At 34.8% G+C, this 13,151-nt stretch overlaps 2 protein-coding genes across 2 annotated transcripts in view; one reads left to right on the top strand and one right to left on the bottom strand.

The window, feature by feature from the left end:
* LOC106111530 (endoribonuclease Dicer) overlaps positions 1–13,151 on the top strand; it is a 34,494-nt gene that overhangs the window by 17,504 nt on the left and 3,839 nt on the right. Inside the window, exons 26-32 of the mRNA XM_013293649.1 lie at positions 4–39; positions 674–910; positions 1,363–1,498; positions 10,399–10,590; positions 11,007–11,111; positions 12,024–12,179; positions 12,747–12,958. Coding sequence (XP_013149103.1) covers positions 4–39; positions 674–910; positions 1,363–1,498; positions 10,399–10,590; positions 11,007–11,111; positions 12,024–12,179; positions 12,747–12,958 — 1,074 coding nt within the window. The remainder of the gene's footprint in view (positions 1–3; positions 40–673; positions 911–1,362; positions 1,499–10,398; positions 10,591–11,006; positions 11,112–12,023; positions 12,180–12,746; positions 12,959–13,151) is intronic.
* On the bottom strand, positions 1,861–8,731 carry LOC106111588 (juvenile hormone epoxide hydrolase-like). The gene is made up of 7 exons (XM_013293718.1): positions 8,443–8,731; positions 5,579–5,758; positions 4,948–5,337; positions 3,747–3,904; positions 3,430–3,620; positions 2,916–3,141; positions 1,861–2,359 (listed from the first exon to the last, which is right to left on the bottom strand). Exons 2-7 carry the CDS (start codon positions 5,756–5,758, stop codon positions 2,143–2,145), a joined length of 1,362 nt encoding a protein of 453 aa, XP_013149172.1. The 5' UTR covers positions 8,443–8,731; the 3' UTR covers positions 1,861–2,142.

Below are 13,151 nucleotides of genomic sequence, written 5' to 3'. Positions count from 1 at the left end.
CAGACCCAGCGCCGCCGCCATACTGCCCCCGCCCATCATGTCAGTTTGTACAAACATATTAAAAACAACTATAAACTAACTAGCTGTCGACCGCGACTCCCTCCGCGTCGAAAAAAGTGAGTAGCCTATGTGTTCTTCCAGACTATCCTCTACATCTATACCAAAATTCATTGAAATCCGTTCAGTCGTTTTGACTACAAATTTAACAAACATCTATCCATCTAAACTTATGCATTTATAATATTAGCATTAATAGTATGAAAGTATGATTTATTTTGAGTAAAAATATAACTTTAAGGACCTGTCCCACCACTGGCTGATAGAGGGTCAGATAGCTTAAAAATGACATGTGAGACAAGGTAACAAAATCCGATATTTCCATGACATATTTTACATGTTGGATTGGTATCAGACAAATTACAATTTGGTGGGACAGGCCCTAAGTGTCATATTGATGTGTAATCTGTTTGTGCAATTAAATTATCATATCTGCCAGTTTTAAATGCCAAAATGCACTTTATCTCTTTAAATTTAATAATTGTTTTGAGGTTATATTTATTCCTTAAATGTAGTTAATTATTCTAAAAGACAAACCGTTTGTAGTGTGACCTAAAATTTAAACGACGCGTTTATTTATATTAATTGCCACATTTTTCTCGTTCCCGTGCTGCAGATACAACGACAAGATAGACATACTGCTGAGGGAGCCGGTGGGCCGAGGGCCGGAGCAGAAAGACATCCTGGCGGCGCTCACCACCATCAAGTCTCATGACAACTTTAACCTGGAGAGGGCGGAGACGCTGGGGGATGCCTTCCTCAAGTTTGCGGCCAGCTTGTATCTGTTTCACAAGTTCCCTACTCTGAACGAGGGACAGCTGACAAACATAAAAGGCCGACTTATTGGCAATAGGTATGTTTTATGACATTACTAGCTTTCGCCCGCGACTTCGTCTGCGTGGAATTAAAAACATAAAAGTGTGTAGCCTACGTGTTCTTCCAGACTATCCTCTACATTTATATCAAATTTCATCAAAATCCGTTCAGCCGTTTAAGCTACAAACTCTAACAAACATTCATCCATCAATCAAAACTTTTGCATTTATAATATTAGAAATGACTACTAGTTTTTACCCGCCACGTTGTCGGCGCAATAAAAAAAAATAGCATATACGCTATTTCATAAAGTTTTTGAACCTTTAAAGAAATGGTTATTTATGAGAAGAGACGTATTTTGTATCATTGTAAGGAACAAGTAAATTTTACTGTAAGTGGGACACCGCGGATTTCCTCGACTGTACGTATGTTGTACAAATATTAAAAAAAACTTTTTATAACAACATTTTTGTATGCCTTTTTCTTTAGAAATCTCTACTATGCGGGTGAAAAAATTCGTTTGGGCGGACGTATGAAGATTGAAGGATTCAGTCCAAGAACCGATTTTGTGGTGCCAGGTTTTCTTGCGCCTAAAGAAGTCCAGGAATTTATGGAAGAAAAGGGGGTAAGTTTTTTTTCATAAGTGTCTTTCCAACCTCAGTTTCTGATTATTATTGTTTGATAAATGAAATAGGAAAATATGAATAAAACCACGCCTCGGAGGTTGTAAAAAAGTCTCTCTTTTGTAAAGAGTCCATGTAGAATATATAAAAAATTCGGTTATTTACTAATTCATTCGTTAGTGATAATAAAAGCTTTTTTATAATCGTATTGTACTTTATTAGTACGTGATATATTAAAAATAGAATTACAGAAATATTTAAGTAACGAAATAAAAAATGTAAGCCCTTTATAGCTTCTTTTGAATTAAATGTATTAAGAAATTCTTTAAAGGGAATAAGGGAAGGGGTGAAATAATATTTTAAGTGTTTTATAGGTTTTGCTTTATTATTTACATACCTTTAAAATGAAAAATTGATAGTACATTTAAATAACTAGTAAGTAACGTAGCTTAGTTGTTTCGTACATCAGTCGCTTGAATATTATACAATCATTACATATCTATGTAATTTCATAAACGTAATTAGCATTACATCATAACATGCTCACAACGAACTAATGAAATTATCATTTAATAAGCTCATTTATTTTTTGATCATTGGATACAAATACATTTCAAACTAAATGAAAGAACCTACAAAACAGTTTTTACGTTTCTTTCTTGTGGAACTCTAAAATGGCAGTCATTCCTAGGAAAATGTCGTCAGCAAGCTCTTTAGGTGTTTGTAAGCCGGCAAAATGTCCGCCGAAATCATGAATAGTTGAATGAACTAGATTGTGGAACTTGTCTCTCAGCATCCAGTCCGGATGGTACACGACTTCGTAGCGGAAATTGACGGCAGCGGTGGGCACTTTTGTTGGAATGCTGAAACGTTAAAATAGATAATTGAAGTTATAATTATAAATTACTAACTTGCGCCCGTAACTCCGTCCTCGTGGAATTAAAAAAACAGAAAAAAATAAGAAGCTTAGTGTTCTTACAGACTGTCTTCTACATCTGTACCAAATTTGATCGAGATCCCTTCAGCCGTTTAGGCTACAAACTTTAACAAACATCCATCCATCCGTTTATTCCTTTATCGATTATAGTTTCAGTGTGTATAAAGATGAGAATTGAGACCATTTCGACTACAACGGTGGATTTAAGTATTAAGTAAGCTTTAAGTATGACTTATTTCTAATTAGCTCTGAACTTTTATCAGTCTATTATAGCAATACACTAACGCCATCCATCTATCCAATAAATTATTATCTAACGAAAATTGCAATACGGTTTCGCTTAGTTCTTACATCTTACGCGTTACGCTTCAACGAAATGAAGCAAACAGTTACCGAAGCACCAGTTTGCTTTTGCGGTCGTTTCCGGGCTTCATATATCTATAAAGAATTCTTTGAAATCGTTACGCGTACAAGCAACTTACTTATCAATAATCTTGGTCTCCTTGCTAAAACCCTCAGCGTACAGTCTGGAGGAGGTGACAATGCAGTTGTTGTTCCATATGATGGTGAGCGTATCGAGTACGTCCTCCAGTTCCAAGCCGGCGAGACCACCGTGGTCCGTGTTTGTCTGGTCCCTGTTCGTGCACACGCCGATCTTCTCCATCACGTAAGCTGCCATACCCGCAGGGGAATCAGTTAAGCCAACGCCTATAAATGAAACAAATAATTTTTAGTCTTGTTTGCTTTATGTTTAAAGGACATTTGGGGTGTTGATTTTTAATGAGAAATATTTCGTTTGTATCCTACTAAAGTATGTGGTACACCGCGCAACAAAGGAGACTAACCCCAATTTAAACAAATGTAATTATTTATCCATGTGACTACATGTCAACAAAGCGGGACATAATTTCACTGATACACAGTGAATATATACTGATTATATTGTTATACATGGACTTTGTAAATTTTCGTCGCGTGAGAAATAACAATACGTACCGATGGTATCTGGCTTGGTGGCTTGTATGTGAAAATATCCGCTTTCTCTTAATATGTACGAGATGTAATTTGACAGCGGGTATATTCTGTGCGCGTGCTTCGGATCCACTACGAATGTGGGCACGAAAGATCCGAGGAATAGTTTCAAATAACTGTAAGGTCTTGCGGACATTGGCATGTTGGTGTGGAATCTGTAATAAGTAATTATCTTAATTATAACTTCTGTTAAAATGATTTTACACAACGGTGGACACTTTTGTAAAGTTGTGTCGCTGTCTAATAACGAATTCTGTATTAATAATTTCGTGTGAACTCACCCTAATATCTCATCCGGGAAAACAGTGACCATGTGAGTGGCAACATTCGATCCCCAATCGCCGGCTTGTATGTAGAACTGGTTGTAACCGAGGCGTCGCATGAGATTCCTCATTATGACTCCGATGTGGAGAGCAGAGAGACCTGGCTTATTCGTGCCCTATAGTAAAAATTTAAATAATATGAATTAAATTATATTGTGGACACAATTGCACCATCTTAGTGCGTAATTGAAATAAAAAAAATATCCTTCCAAATTCATTTGAGGTAGGTGACAATGGTATCCACGAACTAACATGGACTTTCGAATGGTTATTTAAAAATTAATTATTGGTAATTGACATCGGATCCTGATGATGTTTATGTTATTCCGACACATTTTGATTGTTGCAATAGAATGTAAACAGTACACGTGTTTAAGTGCAAATGCAAACATAATGTTGGTCTATAAAGTGTTCGCTGACGATACTTTTAATTCGTTTCGGGTATAGAATTCAATACCGTTAGAGTCATGTTGGTGTAAGTCTCTGGAAATTTTTGTATTGGCAGTAGTAATGAAAATACATTTAACAGTAGGGTAAGTGAGACGTTTAGCATGTCTTAGAATATCTTATCATCAACACTGCCATAAAACAGCTATAGTTATTTTAGTTTTCCAATTTTCTATCACGATTTGCTAATGGTCATTGTAACGGTGTATTGATTAATTATCGATTTAGATGCAGCCAAATAGATTTTGAATTGATTTCTGAAAGCACGGAAAATGATATTTTTACTTGATTAAAATATTAATGCAATTCAATAAATAATCAAATGTACTAACGTCGCAAAATTTTCGAGATGATCATTTTTATGGCAATCCCACCAATATTTAAATGCATAATTACCTTATATTAATTTAGACGGTGAAAAATACGAAATCTAACCAGACGTAAAGATATGTTAGTGGGTATATTAAAAGTATAACAAATTATTATTATTTTTTCCGTATGAATGAATAATTCACTTGCTATGAATTAAAGTGCAATGCATTGTTTCAAGTTATAACCGGCTTCAATTGACAACATCATTCTGACCTGACAACAATATAAGGATAATAGATACGTTTGTACACAGGTTTTGTGTAACAATGATTTGTCTATAAATAACACTGGATATAATTATCTAGAAGTAAAGCAATTCTAATTATACTATTGAATTTACCTCGGAGAAACCATAGCCGGGCAAATCCGCAGCTATTACTTCGAACACAAAGTCGTGTCCAGTTCTTGGGGTAGTTAACAAAGGTATAACTTTCTGGAACTCTTTAGAAGAACTTGGCCATCCGTGTAACATTAGTAGGGGCAACGTCTTCACTCCTTGCACTTTAGGTTTCATTCTTATAAAATGTATATCTAATCCTTGAATGCGTGTCTTGTAACGCGGCAACTGATTTAAGTTGTTGGCTCTCTCTTTAAAATCGTATTTTTCAACCCAATAGTTTAAAACCTTCTCTAAATATATCGTGTTTATTCCATATTCTGACTTTATACCTTCCAAAGGTTTTGTCAACGGACGCCTGTTTTTTAACCTAGACTTCAAATCTGCTATCATCTGTAACATTAAAATTCACATTTACTTATAAAGCTAGGATGTCTGTATTATTTGTCTAATTTTTAGTATAGAAATTATTAAAAATTGTTCATTTATTTGCCACAGAAAATAAACTTCTAAACGAAAGTTAATACTTTTGTATTTTTTCTTTGTTCTTTTATAGGAGTAAACTCTTAGCTTAGTAGGTGTTTGGTTCTTTCTTATAAATATTGGAAGCCACAAAATAATTTACAATAATTACCGTATCGTTAAATTCAATTTTGAACGGCCGAACCGCCGTGTCTTCGGCAACTTTTGGTCCATTGCCCCACCACCGATCGTAATCAATTTTAGGTAGTTCAGGCGTTTGCTGAAGATAACTTATGAATCCATAACTCGCAATTGCAATCAGAGCAACGATGATTGTTAAAACCTTCAACATCTGTAAATAAAAAGCAACATTATTATTGACGGGTTTGAAATTAACACGTAAAGAATGGTTTCCATTATGCCAGTATATTTGGAAATTAGCGCTGGTATAAATTGGCCAAAACAATTATACCATGCCAGTGCAAATATACTCTACTGGCATAATGTAAACCATGCATTAAACTCTGCTATTTCGGTTCGATGTACTTGACTGGTTTTTAAATCCATGTATTTGTAATTTGGAAAAGTGGATTAGACGGTGGAGGAGACGCATAGCAAGGGGAAATGTCCTCTTTATGTGTCTCCTTCTCCGTTAATTAGGGGAATGCAACGCATCTACAAATGCGGATGTTTATGGGCAGCGGTCGCTTTCCTTTCGGTGGATTGAGATGGCCGCTTGCTCGTTTGCCACCTTGTATTGTATAAAAAAAATTATGTGGATACATGTAGTGGACTGAAATTGACCTCCTTTATATAGATTTTATCATATACTCTTTACCGAGATCCATAAATATTTTTTTTATCAGCGGATATTGTTCTTTTCACTTTATACGTCTGTATTTAATTAACTCGTTTATGTTGATTTTTTAAATACGATCGAAAAGAAAATAAAAGCCTTTTATAGGTTCTTTCGAACATTGATACAAAGAAAATCTTTAACAAGTTATTACATAAATACAAGTTATGAAGATGTATGTATACTCGTAGTACATTACCCATTTTACGAAGGCACGTGTATCTAGTAGTAGTAAATGAATAAAACATGTAGTCTAGTCTGTACAGAAATAAACCTAAACAACATTCGTAAAAAATCACAGACGAATATTAATTACTAGTCTTGGGTTGTACACGTACGATGTACTAAAAAGTAATGTTACTTGGCACTGTACTAAAAGTAACGTTACCGAACGTTTTCTGTTAATCGAACATTTGGCACTTTTAGTACAGTACTACACGATATCCGTGTTCGCTTCTTCGTTGTTTGATTTGATTGTTTATTTGCCAGATGAACGCATCCAACTTTGGTAATGAGAATCAAAAGTGGATGAAATCATTTATAACTTAAATTTATTTTCGCTAATAACATATGTTTAACCATGCTTAAAATTTGATGTGAAGTAATCTATAACACTCGTTATATTTTTATTCATGTTTAGTACGTTTTCCCAATTGTATTAGTACGGTGCGCACTTGCAGATGTGATTAAGCCCAAGACTATTAATTACATAACTATGCCATAGCTGCACATCTCAGAAAGGAACGATTTAAAAACATTTGTACGCGTTTATTTGTCCAAAAGTTAATCAGTAAGGTAAATAGTATACTGTGTATCATTCACATATAGTATGTTAAATAAGTAAATCTTTTATTACGTTTTATTTAAACATCTAATTACAACAAGCTAAATTTAAATAATGACAATCGTACCGTACGAGGTAATCATATATCGATGACTTATAAGCAATATGATCTATAATTCATGAATTTCAAACATATTAAAAAGTAAAATAACATTAACTTTTTTCTATTCTAAGCGGACGAAATTATGGATTACAGATCATTTATATTCAGAAAATGATTAATGTGTTTAAAACCGTTTCTTAAAATATTTTACAAAATAAAAAATAGATTCATTTCGATTTTATTCATACACTACACCAGTCATATTGATTGCATTTGCGGTATTATTTAACTGTACTGTGTTAATAAATACCGCTTGTTTAGCACTATTCATAACACGTGGCAACGGTTTTAGCACTGGTAGCGCCCTGGGCGAGATTTATACGACGCCCCCTTTTTATCACTTTCTATAAGTTGTATGTGAGATTGTGTATTTCTCGCAGGCAGATGACGCCCTTTTCTAGCGCCCTGGGCGATTGCTCAACCATGCCTTAATATAACGGCAGCCCCGACAGCACGTGTAGAGGAGTATATTTTTTACGAATACAAGCGTATCAATCTCGCGTATATATTGCTAGCGGTTGCTCGTGACTTCGTCCCCGTGAAATTAAAGAAACATATAGACTGTTATTTAATGATAATGTAATGTATTAATTTAGAAAGAATTTGTAAGATCGGCCTAGTAGTTTTTAAGTTATTTATTTTATTTTAGTTACAAAAATTTAGTTTATACAGACGAAAGACTTGTATTATTAGTAATAATATTTGTATGATTATTAAAGACAGAATATTATTTAGTTTCGATATAGATTGCAGGTAGGTAGGACAATAAAGTCTCCCTAATTTATTTCTTTAAATGTTCTGTATATAATTTTATCGTAACATATAGTATCTAAGGACTGTAAACATAAAACTAGGTATACGAAGTATTTACCAAATTGTTTTATCCTGTAATTTGATTAAAAAATCCGATCTACGAATTAGATGAATATTACCTGCGCCTTATTTGTATGTCTTTTAGTACAAACTAAGACAAACTAAACCAGTAATTTACGAGACATTGTTATCATTTTTTTTAAGTAGGTCGCAGGGTTGTTTGCACAAAAACAAAGATACTTGCCATTTGAAAGATACACCTATACCTTCTGATTTATATTTAATAGTAAGCTATCACTTATGTAACTTTTGAATTGATAAAAGTAAATAATTACGATTAAAAAAATTGTGAAGTAAACATTAAATATGACACGTGTTAATCGGAAAAAAATAAAAGATTGACATAAAAACACACCGTACCTTTTGTTAGCCGGTTGATCACTCCTAGAGAAAAACACAAACTGAGGCAATTTAAAAAACGAGAATGTTGAAACGTCGCGACCGCTCACTTCGGCGTCGCGTGCCGGAATTATGAATTTCGATGTATATGAGGTATTGACACCAGAGCAGCCTATCTACAGCAAATGTGTAATACGACCTTGACCCTGCCCATGCATCGTTGCTAGCCTTGAGCTAAAAACTAATTTAATCAATTGGTAGTGAAAAAAAACGGTAAATTTTTAATTAAAAAAATTGTGTAAGAAATATGCAAATATAGGAACTTGCTTATTCAATTTTTTATTTTATTTTATTCATTACCTTGTTTTTATTTTATTTTATTCACGTTAATGAGGCGAAATAAAATGTCAGCATTTAACCGATACCTATTTCAAAAATATATACGTGTTGTTAAAGTGTACAAAAGAGAAAAACAAATTGTTAAATATCTAATTTTCTTCCAAAAATAAAAAATAGTTTTGTAGACTTTCGGGCATAGAAATCCATGCTAAATGTATTCACAATGTAAATAAGTGTCAACAGCTACTATAGCCGATACCTAAATATTTTACATAATATTAATAGCGGTCGTCCAGGTGTTCGTTTTGATGGTTTATAACATTATAATTGTAAAATGATATATCTCTTTTACATGTTACGGAGGTCTAATCAATAGTAGCGTTAGGGCGAGGTATTGCTATTACTTAGGCCATCGGAGGACATCAAGGGCGCCTGCCGTCCCTTTTCGCCTTTTTTCATAACAGTTAGTATTACAGTCAAGGGGCACCGAATCTCGCCGAAGGCGCCAGTAATGGTAAAACCTATCTGTAGTCCAATGTACCGTTTTGATTGCTTGCTAATTTGTTACCCAATCATTTAATGAAGAAACATCGTATCATTTGATTCTCTTATCTAATGTAAGAATCATGCTACACGTTGTTAAAAGATGATTATCATACTTTTATTTATACACTATTTCATTTAAACGTAATGCTTATTCGTCGATTAGGTCTAACACGTTGAAACACGAATAAGCATTATCTTGATAAAATTGTATTTTGACGATAAAAAAAATCCTTTTCATCACATACCGGCATATGTTGTAAGGCCAAAGTCTGAAATTTAAATCAAACAGAATCAGCTAGCAAAAAGTAAGCTAGCTAAGTTAGCACAGGTTTTAACTGTTTTTTTTTTTTAATTTTAGTGAATCTTTGTTTTGTTTTAAATTAATTTGAGGACAACCGTTTGTACTGTCCATAAAAGGTTATTTTAACATGTTGTTGCGTAGTAGTCAGATAACTGTAGTTTTGTTAGTTTTAGACTTGGCGACAAACATGTTGAACTTTTTTCGTGACGCATAAGGGACGATACATTTTTTTTATATGAGAAGGGGGCAAACGAGCGGCGCCAACACAAAGGTGGTCAACGACGCCCATGGACATCCGCAACACCAGAGGAACTACAGATGCGTTGCCGGCCTTTGAGGAAATTGTAGGCTCGCTTCTTCAATATACATTGAAATTTATTAATGTAGACGTTTATTAAATTTCATTTATATTTGGACTTCGTACTTTGACCGCCCCAAATTGGGGTTTTCACCGATCATAAGTTTGATATGTTTACACGAGCTGGTAACAAAGTATTACTCATTATCTGTCTTTTATTATATTTTCTGATAATATTTGATAGCCCAATATGTATTTGAAATTATGTTTAGCTTTGTGTTTGTAACACCAAAAATGTTCCTTCACGCAATGTGTTGCTACTTGATTGTATTTACAGATCAAATAAAAAAAAAACACGGGCGCATTTCTACACGTGGTATCAATTTCAAGGCTTCGTTTTATTTGATTACGTAATTTACACTTAATCGGAGTATCATAAAACTAAAGTCATAATAGGTCTGAAATCTCGAACAACTTTGGTATTTATTTCCAGATTAGACCGTCCTTCCTTCTAGGCATGCAGTTTCCACTGGAAGACGCGTTAAGTGGCAAGCTGTCCAGTGAGAGCATCGCACAGATGGAGAAACGATACACGGAGTGTGACGGCGTGGCCGAGCAAGAGCCCCAGTGGGGCGCGCAGAACTCCATGCAGTGCTATGTCTCCGTTCAAGTCACCCACGACAAGGTATACTATCAAGACATCCGATAAACAGTTAGTCATCCGATAAATATTTTTATAGTCTATATATATTTATTGCACTACTAAGATACATACAAGGTGTTTTAGACCTGGTTTCCCATCCAACGTTTTGAATGATCTCATAAGAAGTGTAACTCTTCAAAATTCGGAATGTCATTTAATCAGCCAGTATTCATTTAAGCCAATCATAAACATACTTCCATTTCAACTGTGAAATCTGTATGGTTGGATTTCGAAAGTACTTTCATCGTGCAACTCTTTGTGCATCTAACCAAGGGTTTTTCCAAACCGATATTGATTAGTCAACGCGTGAATCTAATGTACGATGTATTCAATGTTAGAGGATCACTTCCATGTTTTGTATTAAAATACGATTTTAAATATGTAAGTGTTATTTTCAGAGTGTGGCAGATTGTGTGGAAGCGTTAGTGGGCACGTATCTCGTGCACGGAGGCGTTTTGGGAGCTATCAAAGTGTTGGAGTGGATGAAAATTATACCTGAGAAGGTAAGTTGTATATTGTTTTATTTAATTACATCTGTCTTTTAAGACCTTGCGTATTTTTATATTGGATGGATGGATGGATGGTACTGTAACAGTATAAATTAAGTAAGATTTAAAATATTCAGCCACAAGATAACAGATTAGTATTTATTCATATCTACGAGTATGTATCACTGAAATAGATAAAAATAATGTGACTTTCATATTTAAAGATTTTTGATGTGTAATTATGAAATTAGCCTATAATCTATATGTATGTTATGAAATTCTTAATAATGATTATTATGTGGTTTTCTATTCATTGTAGAATAGGCAAGTCATGTCCAACGTCATCGCTTTAATTTAGTTGCCGTCGGAAACGCCGTATTTTAAATTAAATCAGTCTAAGTACATTTCATGGCCTCGTAGCGTACCTAGCTACATCCACTTCGACCTTTACAAATAAACAATATGCTTTGGTAATCCTATAAACAAAATAAAAAGATATTTCTTTTTTTACTCATTTGTCAAATTTAGTTGTATAACAATTGAATAATTTCCGTTCAACGGTAATAAAAAATATTTAATTTTTTTTGTAGCAAAATTAAATTCGATCGTAGATGAATAAAAGTGTTGTATTATCGACTAGCTTTTGCTCGCGACCTCGTTCGCGCGGTTAATTCTGGTAATAAATGTGGCCCCAACGAAGTTGTGAATGTTGCTTTCTAAAGATATTAATTTATTCGTTATATATTACAAAGAGGAAAGGTTTATATTTTTGTATGTATTAAAATAACTCGAAATAACTTGGGAGATTTAATAGATTCTTTCGATAATAAAAAGCTATGTTTACACTGACTCTCATGGCTATATTTATAACATTTTTTAATAATTCCTTGCAGATAAATTTTACATAAAATAATCTGCCTATTTCAGGACGATTTGGCGTCGCTTCTGACACGGCCGGTGCGGACAGTGCTGTCTACGAACCCCGTGCCGCTCACCGAGATCGACTTCCTATTGAATTACAGTCGACAAGAAGTTGAGCAGATATTAAACTACAAATTTAACGATCCTACGCTTTTACTAGAGGTAAGTTTTATAAAAAAACTAGCTTAAAAATTTATTAGCATGAGGGTGTCTGAAGTTACGTGGTAACAAACATTTATCCATCCATCCAAACTGTAATATTTATAATATTACTCGCATTCGCCCGCGACTCCGTCCGCGCGCAATAAAAAAAGCAAATAGCCCTTGTGTTCTTCTAGATTATCCTTTACATCTATCCCAAATTTCATCCAGATCCGTCCAGCCGTTTAGGATACGGTAGGATAGGATAAACTTTCGCATTTATAATGTTAGTAAGACTATCTGTCACCCGCTACTCCATATCCACGAAATAAAACAAAAACATAATTATTAACCTGTGTGTTTTTGCAAACTGTATTACATTTATGAACTTCAATGAGATCCGTTGAGTAAACTTGCATCCATCCATCTTTTGCAATCATAATATTAATAAAATATAAGTAAGATAGTCCAATTCGTCACTTGTCCCGCGTTATCAATGTATACAAAAGGTTAAAACGGCCAGTTTTAGTGGCCGCTGACCAGACTGCACAATAGAGAGTACCTTGCCAGTGGAGTGTTGTTGCGTAGGCGCTGACGCACCCCTCGTACATCCGCAACCGGCTCACGCGCTCCTACGAGCGGCTGGAGTTCCTCGGCGACGCGCTGCTGGACTTCCTCATCACCTCGCACATCTACGAGCAGTGCACCGACTTCAAGCCCGGCGACCTCACCGACCTGCGCTCCGCGCTCGTCAACAACGTCACCTTCGCGGCGTACGTCGTCAAACTCGGCTTGCAGAAGTTAGTGTACCCATATACATACATCTGTATATTATAGCGTGTTCGCCTACTTTGTGCCATACTTCGTTGTACACTGTTTTCGGCCGTTATCGGCCATCATTAAGAAGCATTGGACAAAGTAAGCGAATATAATACTATAGAAAGTTCGGCGTGCTGAACAAATACGGCGGAGAGCCAACTCAATGAACTAAAA

Source organism: Papilio polytes, unplaced genomic scaffold, assembly GCF_000836215.1.
Source record: "Papilio polytes unplaced genomic scaffold, Ppol_1.0 DF824158.1, whole genome shotgun sequence".
Lineage (NCBI taxonomy): Eukaryota > Metazoa > Arthropoda > Insecta > Lepidoptera > Papilionidae > Papilio > Papilio polytes.
Note: the sequence above shows the minus strand (reverse complement) of the source record. Positions and strands in the feature narration are given on the sequence as shown.